The sequence below is a fragment of the Myotis nattereri genome (assembly GCF_964212035.1).
Source record: "Myotis nattereri genome assembly, chromosome: 1".
NCBI lineage: Eukaryota > Metazoa > Chordata > Mammalia > Chiroptera > Vespertilionidae > Myotis > Myotis nattereri.
Window position 1 is genome coordinate 53,778,256 of NC_138075.1, and position 21,429 is coordinate 53,799,684.

The 21,429-nt window shown below is 35.8% G+C and overlaps 1 protein-coding gene across 3 annotated transcripts in view; it reads right to left on the reverse strand.

The window, feature by feature from the left end:
* The window catches only part of TCF12 (transcription factor 12), a 361,079-nt gene that overhangs the window by 18,206 nt on the left and 321,444 nt on the right, over positions 1-21,429 (reverse strand). For 2 of the 3 annotated variants that reach the window (XM_081093086.1, XM_081093087.1), the window contains 3 exons: positions 18,638-18,716; positions 7,984-8,057; positions 6,011-6,217 (listed from right to left, as the gene is read on the reverse strand). In XM_081093086.1, the coding sequence (XP_080949212.1) occupies positions 6,011-6,217; positions 7,984-8,057; positions 18,638-18,716 (360 nt within the window). Of the gene's footprint in view, positions 1-6,010; positions 6,218-6,927; positions 7,000-7,983; positions 8,058-18,637; positions 18,717-21,429 lie in introns of all 3 variants that reach the window. The other variant, XM_081093085.1, reaches the window with a different exon arrangement.

The following is a 21,429-nucleotide window of genomic DNA, read 5'->3' on the forward strand; positions in this document are numbered from 1 at the left end:
CAACCAAGGTACATGCCCTTGACCGGAATCTAACCTGGGACCCTTCAGTCTGCAGGCCAACGCTCTGTCCACTGAGCCAAACCAGTTAGGGCAAACCTGTATGATTTTTAAACTTTAAGAAATGCTGCCATTTTGAACAATTTTAAATTTAAAAACTGGTATCAAAATCCTTAAAAACACTATAATGTGGTCTTAATGAAAATAAATTTTTAAAAAATTGCCCACTTGAGAAAAAATAGGTTACAACAAGTAAAATACAGTTAAATATAAACTCCTTGAATTCAGTTGAAACCTAGACAAACAATTGTTACAGTATACAAATTTATACCAATAAGACTAAATACTATTTAAATATAGTTAAAATGACACCAAATTTATTTTGATAAGTGACAAAAATGCTGATTTTAAACAAAATATTATCTTATTTGCCTCAGTCTTTAACAGCTTAATCTTAAGTATTTTAGAATTTAGAAAAAACAGTCTAACTGCTTTAGGACTTGAAAAACAGACATGATTTATATTTTTAAATCATATAAAGTAGCTTTAAATTTCATGAGTTAATGTTATTTACTTTGTTCTCAGAAAACAAATACCACAGATCTCCAACCACAGCTTAAACAACAAACCCAAAGCAATTTAAAAAAAGAAAAATACCAGAGATCTCCAACCACAGCTTAAACAACAAAAACCCCATGCATTAAGGAAAAAATAAAAGGAAAGGAAGAAAAAAAGAAATGCTTGGATTAAATTTGCCCAAGACTTGTAACATAAAAATCAAAAGACCTCATGGATGGAATTTTATCCAACATCATAAATAAGGAACTTTTTAAGATTTGCACCAAGCTTCCATTAATACAAAAAGCTCCTAATCTTAGTTTGGTTTGAAGTTGAAATCACTGAGGAATAATTGAGTACTTTGTGTGAAAGATAAAATGCTAATATGGATCTATCTCAATGGGCCTCAGTATTTTAGATATCACAGCCATAAACAGATGTGATGTACAATAACTTTATATTGTGGAAACCTCTTTGTAATGCCAAATAAAATTAATGATTCTACTCCTTTTTAGTTTTCTACTTAATACAAGCATTATTTTCTGTCAGTAGTTTATTCCAAGAGTTTATTCTTACACTAAATAAATGGGAGCAAAACTAAAGTCCAATGCTGACATTTTAATAGTTCTAAAAACCCTGATTTTTGTGCCTTAAAATTTAAATGATATATCAATCACATCCCAATAAGAGTGCCTGAAGGAAAGTCTTAAGTTTTATACTTGCATTAAACAAATATGGAGAAGTAATAAAAAAAAATACAAAAAGGGAATAGGAAATTAAGTAAATGAAAATGTTAACCCCATTAAAAAAATAAGAGCAAATATTAAAACTATGCCAGGCTGGTTACTCTAAATATATCCATTTCCTAGTTTCTTTTTCCACTATAATAATCTTTCAGGAAATTCAATTTTGTGTGTATATTAGATAGCCAAAATATGTTAAAAAGCTGTCTGTAGTGAAACCTCACTTAATTCTCAACTTTGATATAATCAAGTATATTCGGTTAAAAGAAACAACAGTAAAAATGAAGTCTTCTGACATTAAGTCCTATTAATATATATTTTTGTCAGGTGGTAGTCTTCTTATCTCCTTGGTGTGAGATATAAAAATCTTTTTCTGGAACTGAAAAAAACCCCAGGCAATTATCTCTTCTGTAAGATGGATAATAGTTTGGTGAAGGCTAAGGGAGGGGGAGGCCGGGATGGGTGGAGATGGGCAAAGGGGGGTAAAAAGGGGATACCTGCAATAGTGTCAACATTAAAAATTTTTTTAATTAAAAAATAAAGTAAGACTGATCTACATATCAATACTATCAGCTGTGGATGACCTTACTGACACAACCTTGTTATAACTAAAGACAATGTAAGGAAAGGGTCTCAGCAGCAAGGCTATTTCCTTGACCAAGGACACTATTCTGGTTGACCTGTCCATGTAGCTTTAACAACACAAGTAATCTTTTTTTTTTTTTAACATTTTTTATTTTATTTTAGTCTGTGAGAGAGAAACATGGTTGGTAGCCTTCTGCACATGACTTGACTGGGCACTGAACCCAAAACCTAAGTATGTGCCCTGACCAGGAATCAAACCCGCAACCTTTAGTGTACGGGATGACACTCCAACCAATTGAGCCACCCAGCCAGGGCTACATCACAAGTAATCTTGATAGCATTGCAGGCTGGGAGTTGAGCTCCCTCTACCACATTTACCCTGCCATCAACTCTTATTCTTCCACTCCCAGTACAGGCTGGCTCACCTCAAATATTCTGCTTCAATACAACTCCCAAACTACTCATTAAAACAATATAAGTAGCCTGGTGAGTGTTGCTCAGTGGTTGAGTGTCGACCTATGAATCAGGAAGTCACCAGTTCGATTCCTGGTCAGGGCACATGCCCAGATTGTGGCTTCAGTCCCTGGTAAAGGCATGTACAGGATGCAACCAATCAATGTTTCTTTCTCACATCGATGTTTCTCTCCCTCTCTAAAATCAATAAAGACATGTTAAAAAAAATAAAACAATATAAGCAAAAAGTTTCAGGATAATAATAATAATAAAAAAAAAGCTTGCTAACCCTCGTTTCCTGAACTGGGAAGATAATTTATGTTCTACATTGGGTATTGGGAAAGTATGGCCAGTAAGCCAAGTCTGGTCTGTTTTTTGTTTTGTTTTATTTTTTTAGTAAATAAAGGAACCCTTTTTTGTAAATAAAGTTTTACTGAAACACAGCCACACCCATTTGTTTTCATAATATCTATGACTTCACTTTTATGTTACAAAGTCTGAGTTAAGTAGCTGTGACAGAGACCATATAGCTTACAAAACTGAAAATATTTACTATCTTATAGGGAAAGTATGCTGACCTTCTTCTAAATTCTAGGAAAAAAGCAATATCATATTTAAAACCTGCAATTAGGATGATTTACAATAAATGCCCATTAGAACAAAAATCCATTACAACAAAAATATTATCTGAATGTTCTGTGGAGTTATTGAAATAGTATTTATGCTTATTAGAATAATTCTATCTCTGCAGAAAATGAATAGAATGATGAAAATTAAATATTTTTGAGTAGCAACCTCACAAATTCTACGGGTGATATAGAATTGCTGATAAACTGATACTTCTGTGGTTACTTTGTAATTTTGGCCACATGACCTCCATTTTTAGTAGCCTAAAATAAATACTAATTTATGATCACACAAAGGAAAAGTATATAAACTACCAGAGAGTTAAATAAGACAAAAAAAAGTAATGCCAGAATGTAAAACTGTGTCATTTTTTAGTTACAATATATGGAATAAAAGCAGGGGATAACTCAGAGACAGCTGTCAATAGTTACAACAATATGTCTCCCCAAATCACACACCCTCCGAGAATATGAAAAGAGTTGAATTCATTTAGGTGGGTTCTGATGGAAATCCTCAGACATGGATAGAGACACTAGGATAAGAGTCTTCCTCCTTGGGTGGAGGGGGTCGAAGAGGGGGAGGATGGGGGGTACATCTGTAATAATGTCAATAATAATAATAAAATATAATTTTAAAAAAACACAAAAGAGTTTTACTCAATAGTATGACTAAGACTTAGTTGGGAGAGTCACCGGCAGACTGATCTTTATTTTATTCTATCCTTTGGCCATTTTGCTGAAACTGAGAACTGAGGATTCACAAATAAAAAGTTCATTTCAGGAGGACGGGTGAAATATTGACTCACCTGACAGTGTCAGATTTTATAAGTTAACACTTTATATTTTGAGGGTAAGCCTGGCAAAAACATCTACATCTCCACCTCTACTAGTGATTGTGTCTGAATGGGGAGGATATAGTTGATGTCTAGCAGATTTTCGCCAGCTCTGTGTCCTCTCAGAAAGTTATCAGCACTGAAGGGAAGACCTTGATGGACACATTAAGCAATACCTTGGCTTAGTTGTTGTGGTATTAATGCTGCTGCTCAGACTAAGCCAGACTCTTCACATGTTACAGAAAACTCTTTTTTTTTCTTGATTCCTTTGAATTTTTTCCTTTTTAAAGAATATCTCTGGCAGCCCTTTTGTTTATGCTCTGAAGTAGGCAGCATATTCCTAGAGGATATATGTGGCTACTTTCTTAATTAAAAGCTTCAGGGCAATATCTAATGAAACAATTTTCCCTTTATTAGTACACATCCTTTTAAAATGTACTAGGTTTCTAGATGGCTTTGAAGGAATGGATTTAAAAAAAATCCCTTTCCAACTCAATCCAAAGTTGATAAATACTAAAACAAAAAACAAACAAACAAACAAAAAGTTGGTAAAAACTACCTTCTAGCCTTGGCCTTCGTGGCTCAGTGATTAGAGCATCGGCCTACTCACTGAAGGTTCAATTCCTGGTCAAGGGCACAAGCCTGGGTTGCAGGTTCGATCCTCCACCCTGTTGAGTTTCTCTCTCTCTCTCTCCCCTCCTCCCCTTTTACTCTAAAAGTCAATGGAAAAAAAATCCTCAGGTGCAGATTAATAAACAAACAAACAAAAAACCCAAAAACAAAACAAAAAAACCCCACATAGGTTCTATTTTGTACAAATAAAGGAACCCGTTTTTTGAAATAAACTTTTATTGGAACACAGTCACACCCATTTTAATTGGGAAGAGTCAGATATATTAAATATTATAGCAGATAACCTGGAATATAAACAGTAATCTATATACGGTGAAGAATTAAAAAATGATTAAGAGGTGAGAAAAGTAAAAACTGCAAATGTTGCAGTAGAGATAAAGTTGGGATTAGAATATATTGATTTTCTAGTCATCCTTCCAAATAAGGATAGATAATATTTCAACAAAATAAGTATTTCTGTGAGTCTCACAATTTATAAATGTTCACACATTTATTAGCTTATCAATAGCAGCAAAAACTAACTTTAAAGAAGAGTGAATTTCAAGATATCATGACATTACTACCCCCCCTACCCCCGCCCCTCCAAAAACAACCTGGTTGTTAAGATATAAAGTTATATCTAATGTCACCATGTTACTGAAAACAGTTCTCAGGAAACCAGGCTGCCTTGTTTGATGTTTACCTCAGCAGCTCCAAAATGAACATTGATGGCTGTCTGACATGTGAATGTGAAAATCTGCAAACAATCTTATTTTATAGAACACAAGCCTTCAGCATTTGGGGCACCTAATTATTTTGATGACAGGTGAGTTTTAGCCTTGATCATATGGCTTACAGCTAGAAATCTGTTTCATAGGAGAATATTTCACACCATGCAATGAATCTTAGAAAACATGTCATAAACATGCAAACGCATGGTAACAATTAAATAGCAGGTTCAAAAAATAATGTAAGACATTCAACATAGAATTTGTGATGTGCATAGATATAGAATTTTACTTTTTTTTCCTCTAAAGAATTACCATATTTTAAAAAAGATGAACTGAGTTATTTTATTCTCTTTGGGGATTAATCTAAAATTATTTCCTTTCAGTGTCACTTAAATTACAGCCATTTTTAAAACTACCCCCACATTTTTCCTTCGTTTGGGAATAAAACTTAAATATGGACCTGTACAAATAATTTCACATTCCTTCTGCTAGTAAAGGCTAGTTCCAAACTATAATAAACAGATTTTCTAGACCAGAACCCCTGAAATCCAGTCTTCCTTTACTGCTGTTGCTATTCAGACTTTCTACACACCATTTCAGGGCAAAAACTCTTCTAACAATTATATGCATCTGGAAAAAAAAAATCCAAGTTTAAGCTAAAATGGTATCTGTAGAAAGTTTCTGCTTTTTGCATATGATATAGAAGGATTTTAAGGGCCAATGCTCAGCCAATGACCCTGCCCAGGACAGTAAAGGAAATTCTTAAAAGCCACTCTATTTCCCTTCAAAAAGGCCTCTCCCCCCAAAAAACATTTAGGACAAGAGGCTTTGGGAGTTATTATTATTAAAAAAAAAAAAGAGCACTATTTTACCATTGAAGCAGATCGACTGCTTGTAACAAGGCTTGATCCACCATAGCTTGAATTGAGGCTCCCAATTGGTGCATTGTGGGATGGTCCCAATAAACTGTGTATATCACTGTGACCGGCAGGCAAATTGGTGGAAGGCCCCACAGCATGGTTCCGCAGCACATGGATAGCATCGTCCAGTCTGTCTAAACGATCCTCCATTCGAGATTGCTGGAGTGATTGAAAAAAGACATGGAGGTTACTACTGGTAGCTATTAAATTCATTAAACTTCTATGTTTCCTACTTTGGGATATATGAAAGACAGCAAGTGAAACCTGCACTACAAATCAATAATCAAAGTAGACTATACTAAATTAACAAAGCTTCAGAAACAAATTACTGCTTTATAAAATCAATTTACTAATCTACCATGAAGTTACTTCTTTAATTTCTATAAAAGATGAATGCTACTGTAGTACTGTCTGATAATTATAGCTGATAAAAAAGATAACGGGTACTGTAATACTGATCTTTGAAATGAGGGCAATTTGGGGACACACTCTCCAATCCATCAAGTTTCAGTTGTGATTTTAAGTGAATAAAGCATACCTATCTGAAATAGTGAACACATCCAAATATTCTCTTTCACAAAACTGAGGAAATGATAGTCTGTCTGTGGATACATACATGCCCCATACACAAACATATTAGAATTTTTAAAAATCAAAAGCACATGCTAGTAGAGCTCTTTTAAAAAGAATCATTCTCAACAACATAAGCGAACAAAAGTCTACTCTTACACACTGTTACAAAAACGGAAATGGTCATTGTTTGGTTTTAAAAGACTTTGGAGTCTGTACAGGCTTGAAGATTTTAAATGGATAATAGGAATTATAACGAACTGAAACAGAAAAAAGGCACCATCTAAAAGAAATAGTACCTCACAGACATCCTTTAAGAAGGACATTGCATCTTGCAAATGCTCGTGAAGTTGCTGCTCAACTCGATTTTTCTGGCAAAGTCAAGACAGAACAGGAGGCAAAGCACAGGTTAAGATTAACTCCAAAAGAGATGAGGAAATAGCTGATGTGCATGTCAGCATAACATGTTAGTAAAGTTAACGCGAAGACCTGTGAGATCTACTTGTATTAAGGTATGAGAAGGCTGGAATTTAATAGCAAAGTGATAAGGTTAGCATCTAAATAGCTTATATATGCTTCAAAATATGTGAGAAGAAAACTTTCCTTTAATTTAAAATATTTTATTAGTCACAGAAAAATAACTTCTATTTGCATTCCATCAAATCATTATTTTGTTTTTATAATATTTTGTAATTCTGTGGTAAGCAAAGAAAAGCAACAGTAGTTAACATTCAACCACAAATTCTTCACGCTAAATACCTAGACAGGCTCCTTTATTCTACTGCTTTATTTGTTTGTTAAATAACATTTTTACTTGTACAATTTACACAAGACATTTTTTTTAAGAAACAAAACATGGGAAATAATAATCTTCATGACAAAAATAATGGCTATTACATTTTAAATTTGTAATGGAAATGTACTAAACTATACATCATATAAGAAAGCATTAAATACAACTATTTTCCATTATTGGACTAATTTTCTTGCTTTTACTTGGTCTGTGTGTGTGTGTGTGTGTGTGTTTTAAGTTTCCTCTTATACATAAATGCAAAAGTATAGAAAAATTAAGCCCTATATTTTTCAAAGAAACAAAAATGCCATTACATTATTTTAACACCAGCTGTCCTTAGACCAGAAGCCTAATGTCTCAAAGAACAGATGGCAAAGGCAGACCCAATGTATCTTATATTGTTCAATTAAATCAGGCCATTTGTTAGCAAAGAATTCGTGTGTAATGCTATCCTACTGTTTTTTTTCATTGTTACTCTCAAGATTTACTAAAAAAAATAAAATAAAAAAGAACTGCATACTATCAGATAAAAGCGACCTGTATGTTTCTAAGGGGCTCTTACCAGGGAGTGGAGTGAGTTTTCATAGCTTGGAGATGAAGGAGCTTGCCCTCCAGGTCTAGGCCACTGACTAGTACCTGTTAAAACAAAATCCCAAATACTCACACCTTGGTTAGCTCCAGTATTCTTGATAATGTTCTCAAGGGGGTAAAGATAAATTTAAATGAAAATTTTTGTTCAGCCTTCAGCATAGTATTTGGCTTCTTGTAAGCCCAACACATTAAAAAAACTTTTTTCATTAATAATACAACAGTGAAGGGAGTTGAGAAAACAAAGAGGAAAAAAATCCTATACTAGTACTTTAAAACATAACTTTATGTTTGCATATTCTTCAGATTGTCACTATGCAAACATATCTTCATAAAATGTACTTAAAGTATACATAATTTAAAATTCTGTCCCTCCCATGGTTTTACATAGTCTTTAAAATAATGCTATTAATGACTGACTACATTAATATTCATCTGATTCTCTAAATCATAATTTGCTTAACCACTTTATCTCACTGCTGGACATTTTGGTTGCTTTCAATAGGCTATTATGAATAGTAAATAAATATTACTATATTACGAATAGTAAGTAGAGAAAATATCTTGAAGATAAGTAGCATTCTAAATTAAAAGGTACAAACATATTTATGATCCTTAATTCATAAGGCTAAATTGTTTTCTAAAGGGTCCTGTTAACTTGCGCCTTTAGTAAAGCACAAATGCAACAATTTCAAATGACTGCAAATGCACTTAGGATTATCCATTAAAAACTTTCCCAACACATTTATACCAAAAGCACATTATTTAATTTGGAAATATAAAATTTTCCTTAAATTTTGTTTATTCTTCAACTTTAGAAAAGTACCAATATAATAAAAACTGAAGACAGGAAATAAGAAAGGATGTAAGTTTTGAGTAGAAGGAATAAAAAGGAAAAAAAATTTAAGAAAAAATAAAGCTAGTAATTTATCCATAGGTTGGGGAGAATACAGTTTTTTTTTTTAAAAAAAATATTTTTATTGATTTCAGAGAGGAAGGAAGAGGGGGAGAGAGAGAGAGAGATAGAAACATCAATGATGAGAGAGAATTATGGATCTGCTGCCTCCTGCAAGTCCCCCACTGGGGATCAAGCCCACAACTCAGGCATGTGCCCTTGACCGGAATGGAACCTGAGACCTTTCAGTTCTCAGGCTAATGGTCTATCCACTGAGCAAAACTGTCTAGGGCGAGAATACAGTTTTAATGGTCTTACCAAACAACTTTAAAAGGAAAAAGAACAACTGATCAAAAATCTTAACTATTTCATGATTGTGCATTTGAAAATAAGTTATTTATATAAAACAACAGACCATTCTATTAAATATATATTACTAGAGGCCTGGTGCATGAAATTCGTGCATGGGGGAGGGGGATGCCCTCAGCCCAGCCTGCACCCTCTCCAATTCGGGATCCACCTCACAATCCTGGACTGCTGGCTCTTAATCGCTCACCTGCCTGCTTGCCTGGTTGCCCCTAACTGCCAAACCTGCCGGCCTGATCACCCCTCACTGCCTCTGCATGCCAGCCTGATAGCCCCTAACGGCCCACCCCCGCCGGCCTGGTTGGCCCTAACTGCACCTACCTGCCGGCCTGGTTGCCCCCAACTGCCGCCCCCTTCTGGCCTGGTCACCCCCAACTGCCCCCCCTGCTGGCCTGGTCACCCCTCACGCCCCCTTGCTGGCCTGGTCGCCCCATGCAGCCGCTGTTCAGTTGTTTGGTTGTCCCTCACTAACCCCCCTGCCGGCCTGGTCGCCCCATGCAGCCTGCTGTTCAGTTATTTGGTCATCCCTCACTAACCCCCCTGCCGGCCTGGTTGTAGGCAGCCATCTTGTGAGGGTTAATTTGCGTATTACCTCTTTATTATATAGGACTGGTTCTTAATAAAAGCTTTAGTGACAACCCAAATTACATAAGAAATCTGAAGTTGGCAAAGTTAAGGTTTGCTTAATTTATCTCCTTTACTGCTAACTTAATTTTAAACTATGTTCTACTGGAGTCTGTAATGTTGCAGGTTAATTTGCCACATTTAGGAAACTAAAAACATCTGTATATTTCACCTTAGCTGAATAACCTAGTAATTGCATTATCATTGATCACATATGCTTTGCAAGTTGAAAAGTTGGATACATACATTCTTAATAACTAATTATATATGTACTGTTGTGATCACACAGAAAAATTTTAAATTCTAAAATTGTAAGAAAAAGTGTATGTTTTATATACTTCATCAGATAACCATTGTTGTTTCTTTACTTGTAAGCAAATTACAAATTATTTTGAGGACTAATAATTGCTTCCTGCTAGACATACAAATGTAATCATAATCCAACTACACAAAAAAGGTCAATTTAAAATTGCCCATTGCCCTAGCCAGTTTGCTCAGTGGATAGAGCGTCGGCCTGCAGACTAAAGGGCCCCAGGTTCGATTCCAGCCAAGGGCACATGCCCAAGTTGCAGGCTTGATCCCCAGTGGGGGGCATGCAGGAAGCAGCCAATCAATGATTCTCTCGCATCACTGATGTTTCTATCTCTCGCTCCCTCTTCCTTCCTCTCTGAAATCAATAAAAATATATTAAAAAATAAATAAAATTGCTCATTAAAACAGAAGCTTATAGACTAATTTTATAATTAACAAGTAGAATTTAGCAACCAGTAAACCAGTAACTGATTATATGAACAATTCATATAAAAACAAGCAACCAAAACTTTATTACTGATTAAGTACCTTAGTTTCAAAGCACTGGTGGAGAATTATGAATTTTTATGTAAATAAGAGGTTAATCATAATCTATTTTAAAAAAGAACCCTAAATTATTTAAAAATAGTTTCCCTGAATGTTTATAGTATTTTATTTTCAATCATATTGCTCCATCTTTCCCAACCCCCTTGGGTGATCAGCCTGTGACAGGAGCCTGATCATCACATTTCTTAATTTGTGTGGAATATTAATTCAAGTTTTATGTTTAAACACCTCAGAATTGTTAGAACACATCTGTTTTGCAAAACATGCAATTTTTCTGTTTCATCACTAGCTTAGTGTTGAACAGTGAGATGTGTGCACTAAATTTACTCAGGAAAGAAATCACCAAAATTCGTTATTTTTTTAATCGTTATAGGAAAAAACTATGCTAAGGTCTATCTCCAAACTGTAATTTGTTAAATTAGAAAAGTACACATCTATTCAAACCTATTTTGTTTTTATTAAAGATAGGGCTGTCTACTGTGATATATCTGGTTAAAACAAAATACATGATAAAATCACTATTATCTTTCTGAACTCCATAAAAATTTCATGGTCAGAGCTCCTTGAACCCACTTGGTCATTTTAAAACTTCATGCTATTGGTAACAAAGGGGATGTCTAGAGAGTTACAGTTAGTTCAGTAGAAGTCAATCCTATGGCTGGCAAAACTCAAAGGGGGGCATGAAAGTTTAGAGGATACAGGAATTAGTGGACCTTCATTCTTGCTGATCTGTACTATTAATTAATTTTATAATCCCTGACTATGACACATGCACACATTTTGTTTTGTTTTTAATCTGTCTTAGAAGGCCAATCAAAGATATGAAAGCTCTCATTTCATGAGCCTAGAGGTTTTTTGACTATGGGACATTATTATTATTTCTTCCTGATGGTAGATCTATTGTGTAATCAGTGAAGAAAAAAGACACATAGACTTTTACAACTTTGGCCCATTGATGGCTTATTAAACTAAGGATGAAACCTTTAGGGCTGTGAATGGAATCCAAATTCTGGGAACAAACCATAATGCTAGCTAGCATACCTCTGACTCTGGACATCTTTTTTTTTTTTTTCTTTTTTTTTTTAAAAACTATGTGTGAATAAAATACATAGATTAAATTTAGAATATGTTGGTATCTTTAGCTTGTAATCATCAACTGTAGCATCACTGCACAAATATGAAAAAAAAAGTGCAAAGGCTGAAAACCTCAGGGGTTTCCTAGAGCAGCGGTTGCCAATCTTCCGGACTTCACAGACTACCAGTGGTCCATGGATACTGGTCGGTGACCACTGTCCTAGAGACTAGGATGTTGCCCCCTTTCCTTCACTGTCACCTGTTATCTGGTGGTAACATATATAGAGGTTGTTAAAAAAATACTATGGACAGCTCTACTCCAACAAACTAGACAACCTGGAGGAAATGGACAAATTCCTAGAAAAATACAACATTCCAAAACTCAATCAGGAAGAATCTAAAAATCTCAACAGGCCAATAACTATGGAAGAAATTGAAGCAGTCATCAAAAAGCTTCCAGCAAACAAAAGCCCAGGACCAGACGGCTTCACAGGGGAGTTTTACCAAACATTCAAGGAAGAACTAAAACCTATCCTCCTCAGACTACTACAAAAAATTCAAGAGGAAGGAACACTTCCAAGCTCATTCTATGAAGCCAGCATCACCCTAATACCAAAACCAGGTAAAGACAACACAATGAAAGAGAATTTCAGGCCAATATCCCTCATGAACATAGATGCCAAAATCCTCAACAAAATCTTAGCAAATTGGATCCAGCAGTACATCAGAAAGATCATACACCATGACCAAGTAGGATTTATCCCAGGGATGCAAGGATGGTACAATATCCGCAAATCAATAAACGTGATACATCACATAAACAAATTGAAAGAAAAAAACCACATGGCCATATCAATTGATGCAGAAAAAGCATTTGACAAAATTCAACACCCATTTTTGATAAAAGCTCTCAGCAAGGTGGGAGTAGAAGGATCATACCTCAACATAATAAAAGCCATATATGACAGGCCCACAGCCAACATCATACTCAATGGACAAAAACTAACACCGTTTCCCCTAAGAACAGGAACAAGACAGGGATGCCCCCTCTCACCACTCCTGTTCAACATAGTACTGGAAGTGTTAGCCATTGCAATTCGGCAAGAAGAAGAAATAAAAGGCATTCAAATTGGAAAAGAGGAAGTAAAACTGTCCTTATTTGCAGACGACATGATATTATACATACAGAACCTTAGAGACTCCATCAAAAAGCTACTAGATTTAATACATGAATTTGGCAATGTAGCAGGATACAAAATTAACCCCAAGAAATCTGAGGCATTTCTATACACCAATAGTGAACTTTCAGAAAGAGAGATTATAAAAACAATCCCGTTTACCATCGCACCAAAAAAATTAAGCTACCTAGGAATAAACTTAACTAAAGAGGTAAAAGACCTCTACTCAGAAAACTACAGGACGTTGAAAAAAGATATAGAGGAAGACATAAACAGATGGAAGAACATACCGTGTTCATGGATTGGTAGAATCAACATCATTAAAATGTCCATACTACCCAAAGCAATCTATAAATTCAACGCACTTCCCATTAAAATACCAATGGCATACTTCAGAGATCTAGAACGAACTCTCCAAAAATTCATCTGAAATAAAAAAAGACCTCGAATAGCTACAGCAATCCTGAAAAAGACCAAAGTAGGTGGGATCTCAATGCCAGATATTAAGTTGTATTACAAAGCCACTGTTCTCAAAACTGCCCGGTACTGGCACAAGAATAGGCATATAGATCAATGGAATAGAATAGAGAGCCCAGAAATCGGCCCGAACCAATATGCTCAATTAATATTTGACAAAGGAGGCAAGAACATACAATGGAGCCAAGATAGTCTCTTCAATAAATGGTGTTGGGAAAATTGGACAGATATATGCAAGAAAATGAAACTAGACCACCAACTTACACCATACACAAAAATAAACTCAAAATGGATAAAGGACTTAAATGTACGACAGGAAACCATAAAAATTCTAGAAGAATCCAAAGGCAACAAAATCTCAGACATATGCCGAAGCAATTTCTTCACTGATACAGCTCCTAGGGCACTTGAAACTAAAGAGAAAATGAACAAATGGGACTACATCAAAATAAAAAGCTTCTGCACAGCAAAAGAAACCATCAACAAAACAACGAGAAAACCCACTGTGTGGGAAAACATATTTGCCAATGTCATATCTGATAAGGGCCTAATCTCCAAAATTTATAGGGAACTCATACAACTCAACAAAAGGAAGATAAACAATCCAATCAAAAAATGGGCAAAGGACCTAAATAGACACCTTTCAAAAGAGGACATTCAGAAAGCCAAGAGACATATGAAAACATGCTCAAAGTCACTAATCATCCGAGAGATGCAAATCAAAACAACAATGAGGTACCATCTCACACCTGTCAGACTGGCTATCATCAACAAATCAACAAACGACAAGTGCTGGAGAGGATGTGGAGAAAAAGGAACACTTGTGCACTGCTGGTGGGAATGCAGACTGGTGCAGCCACTATGGAAGACAGTATGGAGTTTCCTTAAAAAACTGAAAATGGAACTCCCATTTGACCCTGTGATCCCACTCCTAGGAATATATCCCAAGAAACCAGAAACACCAATCAGAAAGGATATATGCACCCCTATGTTCATAGCAGCACAATTCACCATAGCTAAGATCTGGAAACAGCCTAAGTGCCCGTCAGTAGATGAATGGATTAGAAAACTGTGGTACATCTACACGATGGAATACTATGCTGCTGTAAAAAGGAAGGAACTCTTACCATTTGCAACGTCATGGATGGAGCTGGAGAGCATTATGCTAAGTGAAATAAGCCAGTCAATGAAGGAGAAATACCACATGATCTCACTCATTCATGGTTAATAGAGACCATTATAAACTTTTGAACAATAATAGATACAGAGGCAGAGCTGCCTCAAACAGATTGTCAAACTGCAGCGGGAAGGCCGGGGAGGGTTGGGGGGCAGGAGGTAGGGGGGTAAGAGATCAACTAAAGGACTTGTATGCATGCATATAAGCATAACCAGTGGACATAAGACATTGGGGGATAGGGGAGGCTAGGGGACTGTCTAGGGCGGGGGGATAAAATGGACACATATGTAATACCCTTTGTAATACTTTAAGCAATAAATTTAAAAAAAAAATTTTTATTTTTCAATTACTGTTGACATACAATATTATTAGTTGTAGGTATACACACAGTGATTAGACATTTATATAACTTAAGAAATGATCACCCTGGTAAGTCTAGTACCCATCTGACATCATATATCTATATATATAAAAAGCCAGTGACCAGAACGCCATAACGACCGGAATGACTGGTCGCTATGACGCCCACTGTGGCCAGCAAACCAAACCAACCTCCTGCAGCCCCTCCCCCTGGCTGGCCTCACCCCCAATGGGCCCCCACCACCCCGATCAGGGGCAGGGCCAGCCAGCCAACCGCCTGGGGCTGCACCCCACACCAGCCCCGCCCCACAGCCAGCCCAGCCCTGATTGGGCCCTGATCAGGGCAGGCCTGCCGGCCAACACCCCCCCCCCCCCGTCTCCTCCTCCCAACAGGCCTGGCCCTGATCTGGCCCGATTGGGGCCGGGCCAGCTGGACCCCACCCATGCACAAATTCATGCACTGGGCCTCTAGTAGCTATTATAATATTATTGACTATATTCCCTATGCTGTACTTTACATCCCCATGACTGTTTTTATACCTGGCAATTTGCACATCTTGATCCCTTCACCCTTTTTGCCCACATCCCCCAATCTGGCAACCATCAATATGTTCTCTGTATCAGTGTTTATTTTATTTTTGTTTTTTTAGATTCCACTTATAAATGAAATCATATGGTATTTATCTTCCTCTGTCTGACTTATTTCACTTAGCATAATGCCCTTATAGAAGTTTTGGGCTCCTACTTCCTTTTATTAGATAGGCATAAGCTTTCAACTATTAATATAGTTAATTTCTGTAACTGCCCTGGGCTTTTTAGTGAGCACCCCAAAGAGCTAGCTTTTATTCAAGGTTATAATAAATCTACCTGATATTAAAATTTATTGACCACTTCCAGATAACAAGCTAGCTAGATGACCAGGACAACAGCATCAAATTACTCAGCTAGAAAATCAGGGCAGACTGTCTTTGATCACTAAATCTAAAATTCACTCAATGTTTCTGATCTGTTCTTCGTCTGAGTGGGACTTAGCAAGTACTTTGCCTAATAAGATTGGTTAATAAATTTAAAGAATTGATACTAACATTTTGTGTGGCTGAGAGAAAATCTTAAGACCATTTACCATGCATTTTCTTATTTTGTTAGTTGTTTCCCTTTGTAATTGCACCCTAAACTCAAACATTCATGAGATTCCCCTATGCTTGGGAAAGGTTGGATAATCCTTAAGGTAGCATTTAGTGCTGTGTGTTTCACAATCTGGCCCCAGCCAACCTTTCCATCTTAGCTCTTCACACATCCACACATGAAGAGTTCATAATCAGTCATCTCAATGGCTCTGGAGGAACAGGTCACACACTTCTTTACATCTGCATCTTTGTTATGCTTTTCCCTTTATAACCAGAGACTTCTATTCACCTCCTTTTAAAATACTACTCTCTTCATGAAGTTTATCTTGAGCACCCTACTTTAGATGAATATCTTATTGATTAAACTAACCAAAACTGAGGAATTCTTTCTTTCCTCTTTATTTTCATTGTGAATGTTCTGAAGATTGCCATTGAGTACTGAAATTATTAAACTTTTATTCACTTATATTCAAGAAGCAGATAAAGAAAGTCAAAATATGGTTTTGCTTGTCTGCTTTCCAAGTTCCCTTAGTAAACACATTCACTTAACTCAAATACTAATGTCTTCCCAAGTGACAACTGTAATAGATACAGTCACTCTTCTCTTCTATCTTGCTGCCAGAGTCGTCTTTTTGTTTAGAAGGGGTGTGTGTGTGTGTGTGTGTGTGTGTGTGTGTGTGTGTGTGGTGATAAAAAGGAATCACTAGACACAGGAGATGGGAGATACACCTGCATAAAATCAGTTGTCGGTTTGCCCTTTCAAAAGTATTTTTCTTTGGTTAGAATACTAATTTAAAAGCCTATTAACAGCTTCATTACACAATTCAACAGTCCACAGATTTTTCATTAATCAGCTGAATTAAGGAGAAAAGAGGACTCCACCCATTAAACATCAACTAAAGATGGAGGGAGAAATGTGAGATTCGACTTTGGTCTGTCGTTTTTTTGAAAAATGTCTAAGTCTCTGATTTTCCACTTTACTGATGTCACTTCATAGATGCTGAGCTCCTCTGTTGCCTGCTTTCCTATCCAGTGTTAATGAAAAGCAAAGGACACTTTTATAGCTATCTCACTGGGCAGTGGAGCAGAGGCAGTGGAAACATATAGTAAGGGCTAAGGTAGCACCTCAGATGAGAAAGTGAAACAGGCTCTGGCAAAAATGATACTGATAATTTCAGTAAAACTCTGCCAAGAGGGTGATTAGGGTTAAAGTTACATCATTCTTCCGGTAATTTCAGCTCTGTTAAACAACAACTTTAAATCAATGGGTCTTTCATAGTCCAGTCTATGTGGGGAACAGCTGTTCAACTTTTACTAGACAGCTGAAGCCATGGTGTCTGAGAAAGTGGCAGAACCTGCTAATAGCTGAAAGCAGCTGCCAGCAGTTCATCATCTCCACATCGGAATGCTCGGAGCAGAGTCACTGGCTAACACACACAGCACAGGTGATAGCCAGGGACTGGATACACCACAGCCCTGATTTTCAGAAATCCTGCACAATGCAAAAAAGGCTTAACAACAACAACAAAACCACACGAACTTAACTAATGGCTTGAACAGGAAAAGAGAATCATTTCTGAGGTTAACTGTTGGAGGAATATGGCAAGTTTTACCCATTTGCCTGACTAGCCTAATAGCTTTCCTCAGAACTAATACCTTTCTTTTTCAGCATAGTTTTTCTCCAAATACTGGTAGAAAATAAAATTTAAGTTTTTAAATTATAGCTTAACAGATACTAAACATTTTCCTATAATTTTTATTTCTAATAAACCTAAAAATTCCTATTTACAATAACATTTGTATCGCAACAAATTTATACTGTAGGAAGGATATATCTGAAACTTCTTAAAGCTAATGTGAAAAAAAAAGAAACACAGCAAATCTGAGCCACTTACTTAACTCCACTAACAATATTTATCTACATTCACAGAGTTCTTTTCCTTAGCAAAAATAACCCAACATTTCCCCCAGGAATTTATTTACGTATATATGAAATAATAACTTATTGAACCTAAAAATAAAGACAAATTATCTAGCAAAAACAATTATTCATTTTTTGAGTCGAATTCATTTTTTGAGTAGCACACATGGTATAGGGAAATGGAGCAAACAAGGAAGAAAGAAGTTACATGTACTTTTAAATAGATTACTTTGTTTATTTTCTATGCTATCTTATGAAAACTTTTGATTTATTTCCTTCTCCATATTTTGCCTTCATCCAATTGCCTAGCCTTATTTTTATCTTGTTCAAACAATTATCCTTAGAGATTACAAATTATTTTAAGAATGAGAGAAGATATGAAAAATTCAAGAGTAGCAAATATTTCAATAGTCTCAAAAAATGAACCCAAGAGGAAAGTTCTCTGTTTACATACTTTCTCAAAATCTATATTTTTCATGAAATTTTACTGGATTTTATTAAAAAATTAATTAAAAATATTTCCAAGTAGCTCCTACATGTTATTAAGTAGTTAGATAAAACAAAAGCCTACCTGTGAGAGGTGAGGGTGATCCAACTGGTGTTGATGGATTTGATGGAAAACTACTGCTGGTATGGTCAGGAGAATAAATCTAACCAGAAAACAAAAGATATACACATAGAAATATGTGACAACAGCAAAAATATAAATCCATTTGTATGGATTTATTTATTTATTTTTAAATATATTTTTACTGCCCTAACCGGCTTGGCTCAGTGGATAGAGCATCGGCCTGCGGACTGAAAGGTCCCCGGTTAGATTCCGGTCAAGGGCATGTACCTTGGTTGCGAGCACATCCCCAGTAGGAGGCAGCTGATGGATGTTTCTCTCTCATCGATGTTTCTACCTCTCTATCCCTCTCCCTTCCTCTCTTTAAAAAGCAGTAAAATATAATTAAAAATATATATATTTTTACTGATTTCAGAGAGGAAGGGAGAGAGAGATAAAAACATCAATGATGAGAGAGAATCATTGATCAGCTGCCTCCTGCATGCCCCCTACAGGGGATCCAGTTTTAAAATTAGGATTACAAAGTATCACATATATATACACACACACTAATACAGGAGGAATAAAATAGATCATCTCTATTTCTTTGTTATCCTAGTTGAAAATAATTTATATTCCTAATTTTAAAACAAAAAGAGAAGTGACTATAAAATAACAAGTTTGATAAACAATGTTTTTAGAATATACCATATAAATAAGTGATATCCATTAAAAATAATTATTTCGGGAAACTATTAACTTACCTTTTGAAGAGTTTTAAAAAAATTTTAAAAGCCAAAGAAAATCATTTTTCAAAAGTTACCCTTTATTTTTCAAAGAAGCTCTCAATTTGATCAACTACATTTCTGCCAAATTTAGCTCCAAGTGATATGTGAGTACTATAAAAAAATCAAACTTTCTCTCAAAAGATATTTTGTCACCGTGGAGGAAAGTGAAAAAACCATGAAAGTCCTTCAAAAAATGTTCCCAAAATGATCTGTGGACTTTACCCCCTAACAGGTTTACTTTAAAAAAGATAACAAATCTGGATGCAGATATTTTGGCATTTCAACTAAAAGTTTTTTTTGCAATATTTTGTTTTTTTCATTGATTTTTAAAGCGAGAGGAAGGGAGAGAGAGATAATGTGAGAGAGAAACAGTGATCGGTTACCTCTGGTACACATCCCAACCAGGGATTGAACATGCAATCTTAGGCATGTGTCCTGACCAGGAATGGAACCCAGGACCCCCTGGGTATGGGATGATGCTCCAACCAACTGAGCCACCTGGCCAGGGCTGTTGCAATACTTTATATTTCATTACTGCTCAAAAAAAGTGACAGAGCCCTAACCGGTTTGGCTCAGTGGATAGAGTGTCGGCCTGTGGACTGAAGGGTCCTGGGTTTGATTCTGGTCAAGGGCATGTACCTCAGTTGCGGGCACATCCTCAATAGGGAGTGTATAGGAGACAGCTGATCAATTTTCTCTCTCATTTTATGTTTCTAGCTCTCTATTCCTCTTTCTTCCTCTCTGTAAAAAAATCAATAAAATGTATATTTTAAAAAGTGACAGAAATTCATTCAATTTGACCTAAATTAACCATTAAATATTTAAAAAGTCTCTTTAATCTAGGCACTAAGGGTCCCCAAAAGGTCTTCTCTAAGATAATCCTATTCTTATAATGGTCATAATAAATCATCTTCACATTTCAGCATTTAACTTAAAGCAGACAAGTCAACTTACGTGAACATATTATGGTCAAATATTTTAAAAAGGAAAATGACTAGTGGGTGCAGAGAGTCGTCCAACAGAAATAACCTTGCTCTGAATAAGCTTAGAGCTCTAATGCATTTAAAGGGGCCCAAATTATGTTATATAAGGAGTCTCAGAATTGGTTTTAAAGACAGTGTAATATGCTGAAAAAGTCAGATGTTGGGAAAGTCTCATGTAAAGCAAAATTCCAGAAATCACAATCATCAAATATTTCATTTTTAAAAAATAAGACAGCACTAATTAAATTGCAAGAGGCCAGAAAGTCTATGTTCCTTTGCATAGAAATGGATATATCTACCTCAAATAAAATACTTCAATTTGTACGATGTTACTAAGTTGTAATTGTAAATGCATTTAAACACAAATTCTCTCTAAATAGCAGATCCAGAAGTTGTATATTTAAGTTAGAAAGCCATTTTGGAAAAAGCAAAGCTATCAAGAAGTCTTCAGAAGACTTTATGGGAAGACTTAGTAATAGGAAGATAGTATGTTATAAGATCAATATTGCTGGTATTACAGTTGTTACCTTTTAAAAAATTCAGGGCACATGGGAAAATTAGCTAACAGTCAAATTTTGGTTCCCAGTGGCCTGCATAAACATAGTAATTTATTTCAACCATGTAAGTAAATTAGATTAAGCTCATCAAACTTCAACAAAAACAAATCTCCACATACCCTTTTACTTTTATAAATTACTATTTCTCATGTTTAAGATTCAAATAATTATACCTTTTCTGAACAACTTATGCTAAGTTTTATGGAATATGCCTTGACTATATATTGGTAAGGGAGAGCCCTGGCGGTATTGGTTGGAGTGTCGTTCCTGTGCACTGGAAGGTCGAAAGTTTGATTCCCAGTCAGGGCACATATGGAAGGCAACCAATTGATATCTATCTCACATTGATGTCTCTCCTCCCCCTGTCTCCCTACCTTCCTCTCTAAAATCAATTTTAAAAAAAAAGAGAATATTGGCAAGGGAGGAAAAGGTTGGTAACATTTCAATTCCATGCAGAACTTCATCATAAACTAGACCAAATGACTGAT